This window comes from Carassius carassius, chromosome 3 (genome assembly GCF_963082965.1).
Source record: "Carassius carassius chromosome 3, fCarCar2.1, whole genome shotgun sequence".
Lineage (NCBI taxonomy): Eukaryota > Metazoa > Chordata > Actinopteri > Cypriniformes > Cyprinidae > Carassius > Carassius carassius.
In genome coordinates this window covers 6,347,350-6,370,110 of record NC_081757.1, presented here as the reverse complement: position 1 = coordinate 6,370,110, position 22,761 = coordinate 6,347,350, and the positions used below count along the sequence as shown (strand labels likewise).

The 22,761-nt window shown below is 36.4% G+C and overlaps 1 protein-coding gene across 2 annotated transcripts; it reads left to right on the top strand.

The window, feature by feature from the left end:
• The first annotated feature begins 954 nt into the window (after positions 1 to 954).
• On the top strand, positions 955 to 19,903 carry mctp2b (multiple C2 domains, transmembrane 2b). Of its 2 annotated transcripts, XM_059526780.1 has the most exons (23): positions 955 to 1,124; positions 3,901 to 4,424; positions 5,616 to 5,678; positions 7,156 to 7,276; positions 10,496 to 10,638; positions 10,736 to 10,812; positions 10,893 to 11,004; positions 11,097 to 11,129; positions 11,825 to 11,992; positions 12,073 to 12,203; positions 13,538 to 13,724; positions 13,910 to 14,003; positions 14,108 to 14,210; positions 14,692 to 14,794; positions 14,930 to 15,031; positions 16,189 to 16,263; positions 16,373 to 16,492; positions 16,754 to 16,867; positions 17,077 to 17,118; positions 17,233 to 17,342; positions 17,897 to 18,006; positions 18,112 to 18,209; positions 18,964 to 19,903. In XM_059526780.1, exons 2-23 carry the CDS (start codon positions 3,984 to 3,986, stop codon positions 19,030 to 19,032), a joined length of 2,616 nt encoding a protein of 871 aa, XP_059382763.1. In that variant the 5' UTR covers positions 955 to 1,124; positions 3,901 to 3,983; the 3' UTR covers positions 19,033 to 19,903. The 2 variants fall into 2 exon arrangements, with proteins under 2 accessions (XP_059382763.1, XP_059382771.1); XM_059526788.1 differs by lacking the exon at positions 11,097 to 11,129 and having other exon boundaries at positions 956 to 1,124.
• Positions 19,904 to 22,761: the final 2,858 nt, after the last annotated feature.

The window sequence follows — 22,761 nt, the reverse complement described above, 5'->3', positions numbered from 1 at the left end:
TTTTGTTACAAAAAATAATATTTGGAATAAAATTAATGCAATTAATAATGTGGTGAATTATTAAAGCTCTTGGAATTAATAAATGTAATGTCAACATTTCCTTTGGTGAGGCACTGCCTACCCTGCCTACCCTGACCGCACGTCCCTGTATATATCATATACAGTCATATAATCCCTGCAATTTAACAGTTACTTGATAATTTTTAACCACTAGGTGACAGCACCCCTAGATACTATAAATTATTAGTGCATCAAAACAAACTAAATTTATTTTTAGGAATTTATTCACACAGTATTTAATCTCACCTGAGACCGTTTCTGTTTGCAGATTGAATTTGAGCGCATTTGTCATTCTCATAACTTCAAGAAACTCAAATAGCTCACAGTCTGATCCATGTGATATATTACAGCAGCCTTGTTTTAAAGAACGACCTCGTTGGGCGACAAACAACATCTCACGGGACAATGAGTGTTTTTCTCCAGGGGGCGCTTGTTGGCTCAGAACGCAGAATTATCCATTGAGACCCATTCAAATCTCAGTAGCATTTTTATATATTTTAGAGACTTTTATCAACGTAAAAAGTATAATCGTTTCAATTTTGGTTTAAATTCTTACTTATTTCACAAATTAAAACGCATCGCGGCAACCGTTATAAAACGATATTGCTAGTTATCTTAAACATCGGTGATTGGTCCATCCTTACCAGCGGTGAGAAAAGTAACACGTGTCACGTGATATACTGTCTGGGTAATAGCTTAACAGCGGTATAGACATTAAATGTAAAACTAAAATAATGGCATATTTGGCACTGAGAACATTAATATCGATTAAATGCACAATTGCTATTTAAATAAACAGATAATTTTTTTTATACCCAGCCTACCTGACCAATTATGGACAACTTCCGGACCAGTAACGTTAACATATGCTCATGAATCATGCCAATGGCCTTTCTGCTCACTTGTTGAATTTCGGTAGACATCAGTGAAGTCTTGCTTGCATTACTTATGTCACTACTAGAGTAGGAAGTTAGTGAAAGCACTGCTGTGAACGCATGAGATGTTTTCTCTTTGATCCGAAACGACTTTGGTTTAAAGGCAATGGATTAATCGCCGGTCCTCAGGTAACGTAGGAATACTTCTGATACAGTAATTTATTCAAATGAATGTCTATATATTCAAATAAGTGAAAACGAAATATTTCAATGTTGAATCATCTACCTTCTGGGACTGTCCCAGAAGTGAATGTGCATGTATTTGATTGTGTGATGTGTCTTGCATTTTTTGTTTACTTCTTCCATATTGTGCTTATTGGAACAGGCAGATATGATGCATCATGCATCTGTTTGTTTCATAACTACTGCATTCTTCACATTTTCAGTTGTCACTTTTTAGACAGCAGCATTAGATCCTTCTTTGTGGAAGTGAATGTTGTTTCATTGTTTGTGTTGTGGGAGGGACAATGTCTAATAATCTTTTGATAATTCTTCTTCAATAGGAAAAAGTATATTGTGTTGACATTCCTTTTGTGAGTTTAAAAAAAGCTAAAACTACTTGTGCTTGGAATTATCTTTCATTACCTTACTTTTACAGAGCACTAGATAGGTTCCCATTAAAATGAATTGGTCAAATTGTGTGGGAACAAGATGGATGGGTAAACGAGCTAGACAAACTCAGATGTGCACAGATGGATTGTAAATATCATAAAGCGTTGCTCTGACAGAGCTGTATGTGGCTCTAGACTCACTATACAGCTGGGACTGACTGTACAAGTGAAAGAAGTGATAATACTAATGGCCAATGGACCAAACGGAGGAAGTGTGTTTGAAGCATTATAAAAACCACATGGATGACATTTGGACCACATCACCTTAACACTTCGCTCAAACCCAACATTACGTCCAGCTTTATTTTACTTAAGTTAATGATTATATGTGAGTAAGTGGTTGTATCTCACGCCTAATTTAGCTGATGGAAGTGTGTCTACTGCGCTTGATTTCAGTATAGCCACAGATCGTCTTTATTGGTCGCCATATTTGAAATGTTTTTCAGTGTAATCCAGCATTTAGGATTTTCAACAATGATTTCTTAGAATTAACCTTTGACCAAGAGATTGCATTTGATGTTATGTCACCATTAACTTCAAAGTGAAAATGAAATCTGATGTTAATAATCTTTTTGCAGTATTGTGGATTTTCTGAAATTGGATCGTAAATAGTTACTTCAAATTAGTTCCTCAAGTAATTGGGAAAGTAATATATTGATAGTTCCTCAAAAGTGTCGTCTCAAATAATATATTGTGTAAATTGTCACTCAGTATAGTTTAGACTTCAGGATGACAAACCTGTCATCAGGACTTGCTGTTTTATGTCTTAATCTAAATCAGACTATTTAGCACGATAGTTTTGAAGTTATTTTGACACAGACCAAGAATTATCTGTGGTGTTTCTCAAAACCACCAATGTGATACTTCGCAAGCCATTTCCTCAAACTAGTTATTTGGCTGTAATCCAGTACCTGATAATGGCTCAGACTGTAGTGTGAGATGCGTCCCAGACAGGTCAAATTTTGTAAAAATCTGTAGTGTCGCAAAAGTGAGACAGATTACGAGTATACTCGGCATGTAAGCATAATATCCTGAATCTTTAAATCTTACATTCATGTTATTTAGACCCATAAGAAGATTATGCATCTATTGCCTTTTTAGAAATGATTTATATATATACCTGCACACTACTAAACTACATATATGCCATTACTCCTGTCTTCAGTGTCACATGATCCTTCAGAAATCACTCTTTTGGTGATTTAAGAAACATTTATTATTATTATTATTATTATTATTATTATTAATGTTGGAAATGGTGAAAGCCGTGATACATTTTTTCTTCTCTTCTTAGACTACAAAGCATTGTTGCTGTAGGTGGTTATAGTGTGTTCTTGGTGCCTACCTACAAACCAAAACCAAAGTCAAAAAAGCCCATCCCAAGTCTTTCTGCCATCATTTGCCAGGTAGCCGTTTGTGACGCAGATGACACAATAGCTTCTCAATTGATCATCATTTGCATCATTCATGTCCTCTCTGAAATTTAATTCTTCCTTGGGTCAGATTTGTTTAGGCTTTATCCCAAACCCTATAAGTATGAGCAATAATAATAGTGATACTTGCCTTAGCAAACACCTGTGTCACCTGTGTCCCTTTTCCATTACCACTGATTTGTGAAAAAACCCTGATGTGTAGCTGCAAAGTCAAATTATGCTTTCACACAAAGGGAGGCAGAGGGATGAGCTCGTGGCTTGAATTACACCCACAACATGTTAGGCCTGTTTAAAACCAATGAAAGATGTCTTTAGAGAAATACGGTCTGAGGTGAGTCATGAATCATAGGGCAGATTTATGGAAATCTCAAAGATGTATGTTCTTGTTTGATTGTTCACTCAATCAAGCTGAAAAAGGAGCTGAAAAAATCAATATATAGGCACAGCAAATGTTTAGCCTCTTATTGAAGATTAACATATCTGCTACATTGTTTTAGGATAGGCTTCCCAGCACCTCTAAGAAAACATAACTTAAGTCTCTTAAGATATATACAGTATTTATGTATACTATGAAATAAATTACTTTACATTTATTATGCATGCATCTTTAAAGAAATGCTGTATCTTTGAGAGACTTCATGAAATGTCTGTACTTTTAAAAAATTTAATTGTCAGCACCACAGGAGCCACGAATGGAAATGTAGAAAATGTTTGCTTTAATGCCAGACCAAGTTGCATAAAGAAACATGCAGATTAAGAAGCATCCGTTTCTTAAATTCATTTTAAGACCGGGAACATGTGCTGTGAAAGTAAACCGGGTCAGTTTTGTGTCTAATTTACTTTCTCCTATTGTCCTTGCAGGTCTTGGTCACAAGCCAGCTCTAGTGTGTGAGAGAGAGGCCTTCGCGACCAACTTTGCGAAATCCACCCAAACACACACTCCCATGGGTGATAAAAAGTCCATGATTGGGAGTTTGCGCCAAAAAGCCAAACTCTTCCGATACTCGCGGGCTGGCATCGACAAAAACCCCAACAAGCCAGAGGTGAGGGAAGAGCGCATGTTGGACCAGCGGACGAACACTCCTTTGTTGGACGTCCTGCAGAGGAGTCGGACGTCCTACCTAAAAAGCCCAGCCCACCAGCAGCCAGCTGACCTCAAGACTTCTTCAGCTTGCAAAAGTTGTCCAACCACCCCTGTGACTCTGCGAAAGAAAGGGGGCGGCACCGGCCTCGCTGATTCGCTGGACTCGACCGGCTGGCCGTCGCAGGAGTCAGTCACTGATGCCCCGTCTGAGGAACACAACATCTCCAAATCCACAGTTGAGATGGATCAGGTGCTGCGTTTGGGGGACACACAGCTTCCTTCATCAGAGAGCCTGGCTGAGGTTGGTTTAAGTTTTCTGTGACTTTTTTTGGGCAACATCTAGCATGATTGTGTTACACGAACCTGATGCTTTTGGTGAACTTAGTACTTCCTTGTGTTCTTGAAGTTTTTATCAACTGCATATTTCATAAAGATCACACAGATAACTTGCCTTTTTATTGAAATGGATTGAAGTTGCATGCATTTCAAGTAGCTTTCATTGCTTTGGAACGCTGATAGGATTTTAATTGAAAAGAAACATCTTTAATTCAAGTTAGACAATAAACAGTTTTTTACCATCTTCTATTTTGCCTGCTCACCTCCAGAGAACCGCACAAAGCATCAGTCTATTGTGAAATGCAGTTCCTCTGAACACGAGCAAGTCACCACTGCAGGAACTTGTCATAATGTTTCAAAGCCCTAGAATGTGGTAACACACATTTAGAGCAGACTTGTGCTTCTCCATTTGTTTAAAATGCAAATGAGCACCCGGGAAGTGTCAAACTACCTTTACGGTACTGTACGGCACCAAAAATAACACACAAACGGATATCTTTCATAGTCAGGTGGAGGTAGATGTTTGCTAGTTATGTAACGCTGCTTCATTTTGCATTAGTGATCTTTCCCTTTAATCTTAATAGAGTTATCATATGTTTTGATGCTGGATAGTATCCAAGAATATTTTCCTTTACGGGTGAGTCAGCTACTCGTTTTTCAAGGTGATTTGGCTTGTAATAGGATAAACATAGAATCACCTGATGTTGAACGATTAACTTGGGATTTTAAATGAGGAAGAAAACCCTACAGTGTGCTTTGTTTTTATTAAAAGAACACGATCTTCAAAAGCTTTTCGAGTAAGCTGTTTTATAAGTGTGTTATATTTAAGGTTTTTGATGTTTCCTAGCAGTGGAAACTTATTAAACTAATTCAAGTTCTTTGTGTATGTGGCTTAGCATTAATTCTACCTGGGGCTAAGGAATTTTTTAATAAAGATTTTAAGATATATGATCTTCAGTGTTATTCTAGAAATATGTTCCATGAAATTAGAAGTCACCAATACAAAATAACAGTTTTTGACTACTTGAGACTGACTTTAGATAAATGAGGAAATTGTTTTACATCATTGATTCATGAATTAGTAGCTTTTGTATCGTATTTAGAAAATGATTTCACTCTTTCGTTTGTTCTGTTTGTGTTTGTGTTTGGGAAACAGAAGCCGCATTTTAACAGAAATGGTTCAGATACGGTCTCCATACATGACAGTGAGCACAATAATGTAAGTATTAGCATGTTTTGTGTGTGTGTGTGTGTGGGCATGTTTTTGTGACATATCAGGACACAACTCTGTATAATGACATGGGTATGACACAGGTATTACAAGGAGAGGGTGACTTATGAGGACATAACCCATGTCCCCATTTTTCAAAACGCTTATAAATCATACAGAATGAGTATTTTTTTTTTTTTTGAGAAAGTAAAAATGCAAGTTTCCTGTGAGGGTTAAGGTTAGGTGTAGGGTTGGTGAAGGGCCATAGCATATACAGTTTGTACAGTATAAAAACCATTACACCTATGGGATGAACCCACTTTTCACAAAAAAAAACCTTTTTTGTGTGTGTGTGTTATTTTTTTCTTTAAGTCTACTATTACATGATATCAGAGGATATTTAGCAGAATACATGCAGCTGACATTGTACTTTAAATGCCCCTGAAATGGACCATACTGTGCGTAATCGTGTTCTTTTTCCCAAGCTGATATTGAAGGCTCAAGGTTTGCTCCCTGACTTGTGTTAAGGTTTTAGCATGGAAGATGATGGCTCTCTGTAGTACTAGATTTTTATGTGGCAAGGATAGAACAATATTGCACCCTTCACTTGCAGAACACAAGCTTCTAGAGGGCACACAAGTCTGAAGTAATGAATTTAGATAAAGGGGTGCAGAGCCAGTGGTGGTTTTGTAGGCAAACCGCTACAGTTAGCCAGTGCAAATGGATGAACAGGTTTGACGTGGGATCTTTTTGGCCCATTAAAGACTAATCTTGCAGCCGCCTTCTGTATTATTTTGTAGAGTTTACATAGAAGTGGCTGGAAGACCTGCCAAGAGAGCATTGCAATAGTCCAACTGGATTGAACAAGAGCTTAAACAAGGAATGTTTGAATGTTTGAAGCATGTTCAGAAAGAAAGTGCCTGATCTTCCTAATGTTGTATAAAGCAAATCTACAGGACTGGGAAGTTTTAGCAGTGTGGTCTGAGAGATGTTATAATTGATGTGCCTCATTGACTCATGATCTCGCTTTTTGTTTTTATTGTATTTTTCATCAAATTAATGCAGGTGTCTGTGAGCATAAGAAGTTTCAATCCCCCCCCCCCACAAAAAAAAACTGACCCCAAACTTTCGTATGATAGCGTAAAAAAAAAAACTCAATCGGAATTCATATGCAATACCACACTGACTTTTTAGCAAGTCCATTATGAATAATAAATTATAACACTATTAGTGTTAGTCAATGGGAGAAAGTTCTAAAAGATGTTAGTACTATATAAAGATAGTGTGTATTTGAGGAAGTCACCACTTCTATATTTATTCACTGTTTTTATTGACCATTAATGTTTTTCAGTTCACTAAATTGAGTTCCTAAATGACTAAATTGCTTTTTTCTCTGCTTGACATGTCGTGTCACACTATCCAGATATAGTGTCCATATGACTCGTATTAAAAATTTGGTTTCTCTCATATATTTTTTTTCAATCAGATTCTGGACATGAAGGCAGAATCAGCTGGAGTGAATGAGCATCAGAGGCAAGCTCAGAGAACGTATCTGCTCACTATATGCCTGAAGGAGGGCCGAGGGCTGGTCATTAGAGACCGCTGCGGTGAGTGTCAGATATCGGTGTATAAACGTAACACACCCTGAAACTCAACACACAGCCCTATATTTTAAGAACAATCAGTGGTTTTTGCATTAGTGCTTATTTGTTAAAGGTGTACCCATCAGTGGGAGTTAACACAGCAAAATGCATTAACGTGATGAGTTTAGGCCAACATCAAAATACTTCCTTCCGGAGTTTACTGTGTAGAGACAAATGTAAATAAGATTTCAAAACATTGCTGTGATTGGTCCAACGTGTCTGCTACTGAATTAACCAATAGCGTGAGTTGAGGGTAGCGCTATTTCTAACAAATTTCACCTCCTTATTTTCTAATCATTATTTTTTGCAGTTTTGTTGAGTAACAGTAGTGGCATAGAAGTTACATACGTCAATATTACTAAAAAATGATAGAGTGATAGTAGAAGAATGAACGCTAGCAAACATTTAAAATGATCAACCGGCTTTGACAGTGTTACTTGGCTTTAAACAAACTTTATCACTCTTTGATCACTCATTTTTGCTTTAGTTGACTGCGTTAACTCCAGAACATGTGCATTACTTTCATACTTGAGCCAACATTCCTCCCGGCACATTCAAACCTGTTTGCAGCCACACCTGCATTGATGCAAGACGCACCTTGAACCTTCAAAACCTTGACTATTGTCTTTACTGGCACATGAGACACTCATCTAAGACATGTAAAAACACAGAGAGGTGGAGACTAGGATATGCATTGGTATACTTCCTCATCTGGAGTTCATTTACTGCTGTTTATTGTGTCTGTATTGCGTCATTGCTACGTGGCTCATTGAACAAGCTCCCTTCCTGTTTATAAGCCTGCATATTTTGCCTTAATTTCATGATTTGTGGTCGCAGGCTTTTTCAAAGCTATCTTGTTGTTAGGAAACCAATCTTAATGATCCTCCTTTAGAAAAAGACTTGGATACTAAGATTAGGATAGTTTTAATGAAGTTTTCATAGGTGTGTCTATTATATAAGAGAAGCTTGAGATTCTACAGCGAGTATTTGCACACCTGCCTTTGATATAGCCACATATCATATTACTGTTTTAAAGTCAACATGAATTGCTGATTGCAACTCGTTTTACTTTTGTTAAGAATATCGGTGAATAGGATATTCAAATATACACTACCGTTCAAAGGTTTGGTTTGTGGTCAGTGTTTTTCACCAAGGCTGAACTCATTTGATCAGAAATACAGTAAAAACAATAGTATTGTGTAATATTACTACAATTTAAAGTAACTTTAATATATATTTTAAACCTATCTGTCATCCAGAGCTGAATTTCAAGCAGCCATTATTAAATAAAATAAATCAAATTTTTTAATGGTTTAATCACAGTTAGACCAAGTATAAAGAGTTGCTTTTGAATTGTGTTGATAATAAAGTGATAATCGACCAAAATAATTACAATTATCTCATCATGTTTTTCCAAATCTGTATGAGGTTCTTCCTTCTGCTGAATACAAAAGACAATATTTTTTAAGAATCAAACTAAGTAATTGATGAGTAAATGATGACAAAATATTTTTTTTTGGTTGAACTATGTCTTTAAAGTGAGGTCTGACCTTGTTCAAACATACTACATGTCTCCCTCTACTGGTGCAACAGGGTTATTATCCAAACCATAGTCAACAAGGCAGGTTGCTTAGTATGCCCATTACAGCCTTATTGAAGGCCCTATTTGTATCCATTTTTGTAGCACTTTAACCTACCAGAAGTTGTAGCACGTTGCAGCTGTTGTTGCTCTTTCAAAATGATAGTTTTCTCCGGAAGCGGCCTGGTTTTGCCTCATGCACTGATGTTGCACTTAAGTATTAACCACATCCTTGTCAAAGACAAACCCACACAAAGCCAACTGAGTTTACTTAACATGTCATCTGATTGAAGGGAAAATGATAGGGACTACACTGGTTTTCACTGAAAAACTTGGCCGCATAGTTCACTGAAAGGTTATAAAAGAGATTAGATTGAAGGAATCCCTAAGGTTACACATTTATAGGTCAGATTACTATTTTTGAATTGACAGTTGTTTAAAAATCTTGTTTAAATACAAATGTTCCAGGTTTTCTATCATCGGTTTCATACATTTTTTTTACTTATGTTGATTAATGTGTGTCAATGGTAATGTCTTATGATGTAACCATCGAGTAACATATAATCTCATATTTTGTTTGCACATTGAATACACATGAGTGTAGGTGTTTAAATCATAATTTTTTAATATAACATTTTTAATAAAGGCTACATTTTTAAGACCGCTAAGAATTTTTAGCAGGCATTTTGAGTCATTTTTAAGATGCATTTTTTTAGTATGCATTTTGACATTTTCTTTAGGGTTATTCCGTTGACATTTCAATCTGAACTAACTTAATTGTGCTATAAAAGGTCATATAGATTTTTCTTAAGAAAATAATAAACTACATCTGATGCACTACAGCTGTTGAACAAATCTATAATTAATATAACAATACAACACACATATTCACATTATATATACTATATATATGCCTACCATAAGTAAATTTCCTGGTGTTTAGTATATTATGTTTACTTATACTATGGGGCCGTTGAATGCTGATTGGCTGACGAATGTTCTAAACGTAGTTCCAGGCAGCTCTCCTGACCGCATTACAGTTCCATAGAACTCTCCGCATAGTTAACTGTAATAACGGTCACGCAGTTTGCACAGAAAGGTGTTGTCAGTGCTGCCCTGATGATTTTATCAGTTAGCCTATATAGTGTAGCAACTTAAAGGCTACACATGACATTTCTCACTAGCGAGGTAATAACAGCGCTGTTTAGAGCTGCACAGAGGAAGTCTAATTCACACAAGCTCTCTCTCTCTTTCTATTAACTTTATTAAAAACTGCATTAGAATACTATCAATGGCTTAAGCTTAAGCCTCCATTACCAGCTTTAAAATGATGCTTTGGAACCAGCAAAAGAGGCGCTGGATGAGATGCGAAGGAAGAAATAATCCTACTTACTATAGCAATTTAAGTACAAAAACCGGACGAATCACTTTAAATATATCATCTGATCGATGTCTTGAGGTGTGGTAACCGAAGTATAAGCGGAATAATTGACTCCCGGCTGTTGAATTTGCATCATGGCCACCTCACCACCTCGGGTGTGTTTTTGCAGATTTGAATTTAGAATCATTTGCAGATGGTTCATAAAACATTGCTCTCTCCATAGGCACAAGTGATCCGTATGTGAAATTCAAACTGGACGGGAAGACCTTATACAAAAGTAAAGTGGTGTATAAGAATCTCAGCCCTGTCTGGAATGAGACTTTCTCCTTCCCGATCCGCAACCTGGACCAGAAACTCTTCATCAAGGTACACGTTTACTTGCTGTGGCATGCATACATAGGCATTCACATTACGCTAAGATAGCCACAGGTATATTAAGCAGTCCCATCCACACATTATTCAGGTTTATGATCGAGATCTGACAATGGACGACTTCATGGGGTCCTGCGGTGTTGAGCTCAGTAAACTGGAACTTGAAAAGTAGGTTGACTTGAAATGTTTGTCTTAAAGGTCAAAGCAGAAGTGTGGTTTCTGAGGCTTTTGTTCTCTCTGTTGTACAGGAGCAGCGAGATGGTGCTTCCATTAGACGACCCCAACAGTCTGGAGGACGATATGGGTGTCATTATCATCGATATCTGCTTATCTGTGAGGGACGGCAAAAACAAAAAACAAGTAAGCAACTTTATGAATTTAAAGAGCTGGTTAGGCAACCAAACTAAATGTTTGCTGCTTATATATTCACAATATTTGTTTCTATTGAGAAGAGATGGGCCCAAAGGAAAAAAAGGAGCCTCAGGGTGAGAAGGATTAGTTTTAAATTACCTCTAATTGTTTGTTTTTTTTATTCTAGAGTGGTTGTTTCTGAGCTTTCTCGTAATTTATCCAAATACTTCCTGTAATAATATATTCAAAACAAATGATTCCACAAACAATGATCCTGCTTTTTTATCTGGGGCCAGTCTATATGTTAATCTGCATGGAAATAACGCAATGAAGAATAAAACTAATCAAATTCACAACTAATATATCAGTGGTTCTCAACTCTCTCTCTCTCTCTCTCTCTCTCTCTTTTTTTTTCAGCATCAAATGTTGAAAGAATGCTGTGGTTGGCACAAGCCATGTTTATTCTCATTGCAAACAACTTGTGTCATGCCTTCTTATATCATGCATATTTTTTTTTCATGTTTTTTTGAAAATGAGGCCATGCCGCACAACCTGTCCATGCTGGTATCAGCCTAAATTGACTAGCTTTTACCAAGTGACAAAAATACTGTAGTTTGATTGTATGCATAAAAGATACAATAACTGGGTTTTCCTCCATTTTGAAAGTTAATTAAATTTATTTAGCTACATTTAAATATGCATGATTACATCATTAGCATGTACAATTGTTTTCCCAGCTGTTGTAGTTGCGAACCACTGCGATTATTACATCCAGAAACTTTGCACAAGTTCTCAATATCACATTTTAATATTTTTTATTGATCTTCAGGGAAGTACAACCGAGCATAACAAGCGTCTCACAGAGTCTATGAAGAAGAGTCAACTCTGGACCGGGGTATATACAATCACTCTGGTGGAGGGGCGGGACTTACCACTGGATGGACAGGGGGACCTGTTTGTTCGCTTTAAACTGGGAGATCAGAAATATAAAAGCAAGGTATTTACTGAAAAAAATAAGGAAGACCGGTTTAGTTCTTTTCGGATGTAGTTACAAAGTCATTAACTTTCAATTCACAGAGTCAAGTGAAGAAGGTCAACACACAGTGGAGAGAACGATTTGACTTCAACCAGTATCCTGATACATCCAGCATTCTAGAGTTTGAAGTGGTGGGAAAAGAGGGGAGGAGATATGAGGATTGTTATGGACAGTAAGTTTGAGGTTTCTGAAGGACTCTGAGAATGTCTAATATAAGCAGAGTTTTATTTACGGAAGCTGGCATGATATCAGTTGCATCGGAATTTAATCTTATGTTGTTGACTTCACAGTTTACAGTAAGGAGCTGGAAGTGGAAGCAAGGAGAAAATACATGTTAAAATGCATACTAAAGTGTAGTATCTTGTGGCAAAGTTATACAGTATTCAGTATTTCATCCTGTCGTGACTATATAAAACCTGTAAATACACATTGCAAGGATTCTATTTGTTACATGATAAATATCTCTAATGGAAATATGCCAATAATATGCCAAGTAATTTTTACCATTCAGGCCTTTTTTAAAGAAAGCAATTAATTGTTAATTGATCAAAAGTCACATTAAAGACCTTTTACAATGTTCCAAAAAAATATATATTTTAAATAAACATTGTTCTGTTTAACTTTATAGTCATCAAAGAATCCAGAAAAAAAGTAGCACAACTGTTTTCAACTAATAATAATAATAAAAGGGTCAGATAAATGTGATAAAATATACTGTAAAAAAAAAAGGAAAATAAAAAAGTATTTTAATTTAAATATTATATTAATAGTAATACATTTTAATATTATTTCACAATATTACAATATTGTTTTTAGCAAGCGTAAGAGACTTTCAAACACACTGAAACATTTTTACAAGTTGTTCTACAACAAAGGGGAAGTTGTGGCCTAGTGGTTAGAGTTTGACTCCTAACCCTAAGGTTGTGGGTTTGAGTCTCAGGCCGGCAATACTACGACTTAGGTGCCCTTGAGCAAGGCACCAAACCAACAACTGTCCCCCGGGTGTTGCTGCATACATGGCTGCCCACTGCTGTGTGTGTGTGTGTGTGTGTGTGTGTGTGCGCGTGTGTGTGTGTGTGCGTGTGTGCGTGCGTGTGCGCGTGCGTGTGTGTGTGTGAGTGTGTGTGCGTGTGCATGTGTGTGTGTGTGTGTGTGTGTGTGTGCGCGCACACACTTTGGATGGGTTAAATGCAGGGCACAAATTCTGAGTATGGGTCACTGTACTTGGCTGTATGTCACGTCACTTTGAAACTTTTACAGCTCAAATTACTTTTCAAATCACATTTTTTATTATTAATGTAAGCGGTTTAACAGAAATGCAGTTTACATTCAGAGTGTGCAAACCTTGTCACATGAATTGTAAACAAAAATACAGGGAGACAAGTTCGAAATGATTTTCCGAGGTAAAGCACACTATGCCAACATTCATCTCAAAAGAATTCAGAATTTAGGGATGTCTTGCTGGTTTTGTGTTCAAGGCCTGGTGTGTCTGTGTGCACATTGCAGGTGTGAGATCGACTTGTCTGGGCTGCCGTTGAATGAATCCACACTGTTTACACGTGAGCTGGACCCGGGCCGAGGCAGGGTGGTGTTCCTGGTCACTCCCACTCCCTGCACTGGAGCTTCCATCACGGATCTCGTCGCCCCTCCGCTGGAAGAGCCTCATGAGAGAGACAACATCCTGGTTAAATATGTAGGTTAAACCGATTTACCACAGGACTTCCATATGCATGCTACAGAGTGCATACTGCATACTTTTGGATTTAAAAAAAAAAAGAATGTTTAAATGTCTTACTATGGCATCTAAAAGAAAAAGAACAGGTATAAAATGAACAATATGCAGTCCTGATCTCGCAATTCTTTTTTTAATCTTGGCAGAGTTTCAGGAACTCCCTGAAGGATTTGAGAGATGTTGGTTTTCTTCAGGTTAAAGTGATCAAGGCCACTGACCTCATGGCTGCTGATCTAAATGGTATTATTTATTATTTGTTGATTACAAAAGTCTTATTTTTGTAGTCGTGAGCAAGAGTGTGAGCATCAACAACCACATTCACTGGATCTTTTGTGTATGTTTAGGAAAGAGTGACCCATTTTGTGTTCTGGAATTGGGAAACAACCGGCTGCAGACCCACACCATATACAAGACCCTCAACCCTGAGTGGAATAAAGTCTTTACATTGTCAGTATCAGCATTTATTAATGTACTCTACTTCCATAACTTAATGGTCAGTAAGATTTACATGAATTAATAAAGTTGATACTTTTATTGGATGCAAGGATACATTAAATTGATCAAAATTCGCGTTTATATTGTTAACATTTTTATTTCAAATAAATGCTGCTCTTTTGAAATATGTGTGCATCAAAAAAAAAATACCTTTGATAATAATTTGATTTCTTGAGCACCAATTTGACATATTAGAATGATTTCTAAAGGCTCATTTGACACTGAAGACAATAAAAATGTCTTTACCGTACATTTAAAAAGTTATTGAAAATTGTTATTTTAAATTGCAGTTGTTCACAATATTACTGTTTTCGTGAGCATAAGAGAAACATTAAATAATCTTACAAACCACAAACTTTTGAACAGTATTCTATATCTTATTCTGTACAATCAAATTAATAGTGACATTTATTCCAATTCTGTTGTTGACCAGCCCGGTCAAAGACATTCATGAGGTTCTGGAAGTGACCGTGTTTGATGAGGATGGAGACAAAGCCCCAGATTTCTTGGGGAAGGTGGCCCTTCCTTTACTCTCGGTTAGTGCAGAACATTGACATAATTTACTTAAATACCTACATTTTTCTTAAAATTTAGATCAATGGTGTGGAAAACATCTTAATTGAATTGGAATTTCTATAGTAATATGTTTGATTTTTTTTTAATTACAACAGATACGTAACGGTCAGCAGGTTGCTTGTCCTCTGAGGAAAGAGAATTTGGGAGGACTGTTTAAAGGAACCATAGTACTGGAGCTGGAAGTCATTTTCAATTCTGTGAGTCTTTTTCGGAGAGAATACACCTTTATTCAAAAGTTCGGTATGATCAGCCAAGCAGAATATGAAACGGCCAAGTCACATTTATTAATATAGCACTTTTTTACCGTTTAGATTGCTTCACATTCCAAGCATATATAAAAGTGAAAGTGAAGTGACATTCAGCCAAGTATGGTGACCCATACTCAGAATTTGTGCTCTGCATTTAACCCATCCGAAATGCACACACACAGAGCAGTGAACACACACACACACTGTGAGCACACACCCGGAGCAGTGGGCAGCCATTTATGCTGCGGCGCCCGGGGAGCAGTTGGGGGTTCGATGCCTTGCTCAAGGGCACCTAAGTCGTGGTATTGAAGGTGGAGAGAGAACTGTACATGCACTCCCCCCACCCACAATTCCTGCTGGCCCGGGACTCGAACTCACAACCTTTCGATTGGGAGTCCGACTCTCTAACCATTAGGCCACGACTTCCCCATAAATATCATATGTGACCCTGGAGCACAAAACCAGTTTAAATCGCTGGGGTGTGTTTGTAGCGAAAGCCAAACTGTTTATGGGTCAAAATTATTGATTTTTCTTTTCTGCACTTTTCTGCCAAAAATCACTAGGATATTAAGTAAAGATCATGTTCCATGAAGATGTTTTGTCAATTTACTTCTGTAAATATATCAAAACTTAATTTTTGATTAGTAAATCAAAACACCTGAATATAGGTAGGTTTCATAAAAATGCATAATTCTGAGCAAAAAAGCTGAAGAAAAAAAACTACATCTGGCTAATATTCAGTATGATTATCAAAGCATAAATCCAGTACATCGTTTCCATCAACACCTCCAAAGTTTGCAGAGACATATACCACTTCCTGGATCAACATTTTACTCTATAACATTAAGCAGTTTTCATTTATATGATGTTTATTGCTAATGATTGCAGTGTTTTTAATATGCATCTGTTTACATAAGAGATCGCTCGCTTCTCCGTCCTGTTCATGTGTGTTTTTGTTCCGGAGGATTTGTATTCATTCAGAAGATGTGTAATAGCGCCCCCTAGTGTATAACAGTGAAATATTGGTGGGGAAGCATTGTCTTCTAAATTACGAGATAACATGTCAATGGTGGGGATAGTTAATATTTTACATTTTTCAATTCCAGATCAAAGCAAGCTTCAGGACCTTCACACCTAGAGAACAGAAGTTTATGGAGGACAATGCCAAGTTTTCTAAGAAGGTATGATGTTCAGAAATATTGTAGCATCAGTAGAGTATAGTATAAGTTGGGTAACATCCACACAGAAATGTGTCCGTGTATGAGCTGCTAACTATGTGACAACCACCAGGTTCTTGCCAGGAATGTTGTTCGCGTGAGGAATCTTTATCGTGCTGTGTGCCACACCAACCAGTTCATCAAGAGCTGTTTCCAGTGGGAAAGTGTGCAGAGGAGCATCATAGCATTTCTGGTTAGAAATTCATTAATTCAGTCAATCAATGGTTTAATTAGATTTTTTTGTTGTGGTATTATATGATTTGGAAATAAATCCTATAAATGCTAGGTTACTTTTTAAAGCAGCTTACCTTACAAATAAGACTCTGATAGTTAATCATGTATGTATGAACTGTTAATAGAAGAATTGCGATTATGTAAATGCATGACGAATATGTCACCCTTCATTAGTCTCGGTCTTCATGAATGCCTGAATCCTGCATGTGTTTTCCTTCAGGTCTTTGTTCTCACTGTGTGGTACTGGGATTTCTACATGCTGCCCATGTTCATGGTTCTTCTCATTTTGTGGAACTATCTCCAGATCGCCTCTGAGAGAGTCACCAGAGACCTAGTGGGTGAATTTTTTATTTTTTTTAATACATTTTAGTAACACTTGTGGCTTTCATTGCAGAATATCAACCAGAGTAAGAATTAGGTTTAGCATTTGTGTTTGTGATTTTGATACTGAATGTAAATGTGATAGGCTTACTATTTTTCCCTCAGACATAATGTAATGGCTTTGTTTTAAAAAATAAAATATAAAAAAGATATACTTTGCAGGACACCATGGAGTTATATGAAGAGGAAGATGAAGATGAAAAGGTATAACTCTTTCGTATTAAGAAAACTGCTTGCATTCATTTATTCCAGTAACTAAGCATTGAGAGAGCATTGACATTGTATCTCTTTGGCCTTTTGAAATGTTTCTTCTTGTAGGAATCAGAAAGAAAAGGTTTGATGGAGAAAATTCACATGGTTCAGGAAATTGTCATAATGGTCCAGAACCTTCTGGAGGCCATTGCAAGCTTTGGTGAAAGAATAAAAAAGTATGTGTCGTTTTCACCCCTTCATTCTCGCTTTTAAAGTTTGTTAGTTTGTAATGAGTATTAAGAGAAAATTGTTAATTGCATAATATATACACAACTGTTCAAATGTTTGGAGTTTTTTTTAATGTTTCTGAAAGAAATTTGATATACATTCCCCAAGACTCTTTATTTAATCAAAAAAAAACTGCAGTATTATGAAATGGTAAACTTTTGGATGATAGTGTATGTTTAAATAGGTTTTACAGTATTTACTCAATGTTGTTGAATGATTTGTAACGTCTGAAATTGTACGTTATCCACTGTCTGTAAATTTTGAAACCGAACTGAAGGGGAACTACAACTTCTGTTAAATAGCTAAAGCATGTTGTTGTAATAGCAAACAATAGCAAACTATTGTTCAACGACAATAATCGGAAGAGTCAAAAATTGGCCACTTCCTGTTATATCTGTTGCTAGTCAATAAACTAGCATTCAAACAGTAGAAATATTCACAAGAATGCATGCACATTAGCATTGATGCGCCAAATACAACATTTTTCTTTTTTTCTCCCCAGTACATTCAACTGGTCAGTCCCGTTCTTGTCTAATCTGGCCTTTCTGGTTCTCCTCATGGCTACAGTGATCACTTACTTTATTCCAGTACGCTACATTATTTTATTATGGGGTAAGATACCAGCTGTGTTACTCTCAAGCACTGAGAAATGTGTGAGAATTCTCTTTATAATCATTAAGCACGTTTATGGAAAATATTGAAGTGTTTTCTTTTTAGGTATACATAAATTCACAAAGAAACTGCGCAATCCATATGCCATTGAAAACAATGAGGTGATGGATTTCCTCTCCAGAGTGCCTTCAGATGTTCAAATGGTAATTAACACAATCAGTTTTAATTTTTTTATCCCGTAATGTAATGTTTAGTGTATGAATGAGGCCATTGGCTAATAATGTATACAATGTATTTAATTTAAAATGTATGTTATAATTAAAGAGAATACCAGTATAACTGACCAAAATATAGCAATATCATTTATAATATAAGTTTGTACACCTAAAGAATGGAAGTCCTTTTATTCTACATACTATTATTCAACACAATAATGAACACCTCTCTCACTCACCTTATATTGTGCATTGTGGTTGTTTAAGAGCTAATAAAGTTGAACAAAAAATATATATGCATAAATCAGTTCAAACGTCTATAATTAGATGACTGAATGCTGAGTTTGCTTATTTGTCTGGAAGCTTAGTAAAAAAACAACTATACTGAAATTCATTTGAAATACATTTATTTCATGCAAAGTATACTTTTTTTTACATTTGCATGTGTATGTACTCAATAAACAAAATACTCTGCAATTGTATTATTGGTCAACTGAACTGGTATATGCTTAAAATCTGATCATTTGGAACAACTAATTAATTGTGCTAATGATAAACTAACGATATACTGAAGTATATTTGATTATGCTAAAGTGGACCTATTGCTAATATCTTGCATTTAAAGAATGATATTGTTAAATGATCATACAATCCTCATCAACAGTGACATTAAAACACATTTTAGGCTTAATATTAAAACATGTGCATTGTGGGTTCTCATTCTTCTTCTTACTTTTTTCAGGCACAGTACACTGAATTGAGCAGCTGTAGTTTCCACAGTCCTTGCAGGAGAAGAAAAGCATCTCCTTGACACTAGAATGAGAAACGCTGGTCTCCTGAGAACATTCTGTGTGAAGAGCCTTTGAAGGTGCCAGGACTCGACGGCCAGGGATTGATTTCAGCATGGATTTAATAGGTGAATTGCAGTTGATCTGCTTATTTTATTTTGGCGAACTGAAATCATCCCCCTCAGATGGTCCGGTCTTCACTGCTGGGTCGTGCTGAAGCACCGTGGTTAATAACACAGACACATATTAACACTCACAGCAGCACTGAGGCATGAAGAGATGTAACTAAGATAAACTGAATGGTTAAAGTGTAGGATATCTTAGATGCAATTCCTGACCGACACATTGTGTACAGTATGAGTTCCATACAGTGCAGTGCTTTGCTGTTTTATACTTGATTCATTTCTTAATTTTGTCTTTACAGACTTGTAAAAATCTTTTGTAAAGTCACATTCTCTACAAGCTTATTTTTGTCGAACTGAACTTATATTGTATCATAGCATTTTCCAAATGTGGTTTAATTTTCTCTTTTTTTATTTAAACAACGCATTGATTTCAAAGTCTTTTTAATCTATTAATTTGCATTTTAATTATTGCAGACAAAATGCATGAAATTGAATACATTTTTAGTGCCTTTGACAAACTCTAGGTGTAAATAGCTTTGTTTAACTACATTCTCCTGTCAAAGTTTGCCTTTTGTGCAATATAAGGTTCTAGATTTTTAAGTAGTAATTGTGAAACGCAAGTACACGTCTGATTTGTATTATACAGATTTTTACAGATTGACCTCTGCTCACATGAACATTATGAATATATCAGATGTTTCTGTACTCTTTGATATTCCGTTTTGTATCATGGTCATTTCACAGTAAACATTTACTACATTTGATGACAGAGATGTGTTCATGTTCTTATGATCTTAAAAAACTGAACAAACACAGGCACTGCTAAATTAGTTTTCACGAATGCCGATCTACAAGGAAGAATGTAGAGAAAGCAATATAAGCCTTCCGATTCAGTTCCACAATGGTTGTTTGAGAATATTCAACCACATAGTGGCAGTGTTTTCCTTTAAAGGGATCCCGTTCTGCAGTTCATCCACTGCACAGCTGATCTGTCTAGCTATTCTAGAAAAACAAAAAGGTATTAGTTCATATAAAATTTAAAATGGTGCTGAAAGCATGGCATATTTTTGCAGGCCGAAACCCAGAAACTCTGGAACTTCAGTTCAGTTGTCCCGAAGTCATGTTTTATTCTACAACATAAAATAGAGTAACTCATCCACTCAATAATCGAATAGTTTCAACAGCATGTTAATTCTCATAGTCTGAAATCCTGAAAGTAGATCTCTAGAGAAATACACTGAATACTTTTCTAAACCAGCTCACGGAATCACATTTTCAGTGAAAATCTGGCTCTTAACACTATGTAATCGGCCCGTCTCTGAACTATTTTGGGTTTGAACACTCCCACTGTGTTTGGATAATGAGAGGGCTTCTGTGAAAGAGCTGAAGAGCTAAGAACGAAAGTCTGAAATAGACTTTCCTCACTACAAATACTACATTTAGTGATGTGTAAATAAACAGGACTCGCGACAGAATGGGCAGAAAGACGTTTTCATCCTTTCTGAAAACTATAAGTCCTTTCGGTAAAGCACCCTTAATTAGTTCCTCTTAGCATTTCACCATTAGCAGAGGAATAAAACGTCACGTCTGGCCACAAAGATGAAGCCCCGTGGATCATCAAAAGATCAAAATGAGATAAATGAAAACAAGATCATAACTATCATGCCTCTAGACACACTCCAGTTCAGCCTGAACAGAACACGACTAATCATGTGAGGAACAGCAAACTCTAGACAGGCTGGAAGTCAATAGTTTGATTCAATTTTCCATCTGTCTGCCTATGATTAACACTGTAAAGCCAGACATATGAAATAATAGTCAAGAGTTTTTCAGAAATGGGAGAGTTTGTTGAATCTTTAGAGAAAATATTTTTAAAAAAAATTGAGTATCACATTTGATACATCAGACTTGTATCAAACTGAGCAAAAATATGGCTTAGATTATTTAAATGCTTAGTTTAATGATCAGCGTATGCTTTTATTATAGGGGCAAAACAATGCTATTGATTTCAGTGATTGAGAGATGAACAAATTAACTCAAAAGCTTGTTTTGACATAATGTAAATAAAATAAAAAAAATGGATAATAAAAATAAAAAGGTGCTTTGGTCTAGGTGTTTATCTTGAAATATTACAAAAAATATTAAAAAGTATTCTTATGGTTTTTTTTTAAATCTGTAAAGTTTTGCAGCAAAAGGACATGCATGACCATTTTTATATTATACTAAAAAAGCCATGTAATTGCTAAAACAGTATGAACTATCAATCAGACGGCAGAAGTAGTAGATTGTGTATCATATGTATGGCATGCAGTAGAAGTTTTGATCATGTTGATAATTAAGATGCCTAAGAAATTTGCATAACAAATGCAGGTTTAGACTTAACCTTGTAAAGTCTCATTATGAGACTTTACAGGGTTAAGTTTAACCTCCATGTATAGATGTAAGAGAGTCAACCTGATGTGAACAACAACAGCAATTGACGTTGTGGATTGGCATAGCGAAATATCTGAGGTGGCGTTTTCTTGCTCTTTGTCTCTCAAGTCGGACAAGCTGTGGCACTGAAAGTAAAACACAAACTAGGGAAAGGTTGCATCTGCTGTCTGTGTATGAAGGGAGCTCCTGAGCGGCCCCTGAAGAGCCCAGAAACAGCCTTCTTTCTCCCGTTTCCTCACAAGACACACTGGGTAGCAGATGGGGCTTCATTCCCCGAGGAGGAAGTGAAGGGGGGAGAGGAGGGGTCCAAACACCTACAGCATTCCCCTCTCCTCTGCCTTTCTCCAAGCTAAAGGAATCTAGGCCAGACACACAGAAGAAAGAGAGAGAGAGAGAGAGTGAAGTGGACAAGGCCTTTTCTGGGCATTGTGGGAATAAAGGTATAACGCCAGAGGCTGACGGATCTTTCAGGGCCGACTCAAGACAGTGATCCAAATCTAATCGAATTTGACAATCTGTAATTCTATAGAACTCTACCTGAAAACTGTACCAACTGATGAAGCAGAGCAGTAACCAAGCTCTATAAATAAAAGTAGGATACAAGCACATGTACTGAAATGTATAAAAACATGCTGAAATCAAGCTACATTTACTTGACATAATGCCAAGTCTTTTTTTTTTTCTCCCAAAGGTCAATTCTGACATTTTTCAAAATATTGAGATGGAAAAAGTCACAATTTTTTTTAAATAATATTATTATTTTTAATCCTGTAGAGGAAATGGGCGTCCATACTTCTCTTATGTCAGGTCGCTTCTTAGCTAAAAAGATCATGTTTTATTTTGCACACCTGCCTTTTATTATGATATCTATTTCATATTTACGCACATCAAACCAGCCAATAAATAAATAAACAAGTAAACTATGCTTGGTCACTTTACAGGTTACATTATGTTGGCAATTAACACACATACACACTTCAATCGCTGCTTTACAAAATGATGAAGACACACGCATGTCATCTAACCTGAACATTAAGTCAACCTCCTCCTGTTCAAAACCTCCTGACTTCATTCCACTTACATTTCCTTGCAGGACATTGATAGCAGTTCAACTCTGAGAGGATTAGACTTAACCCCTTTAGTTCCAGGCCAGTGAGCAATCATTTGAAGTGGAGTGTTCTTGCATTTCTGCGT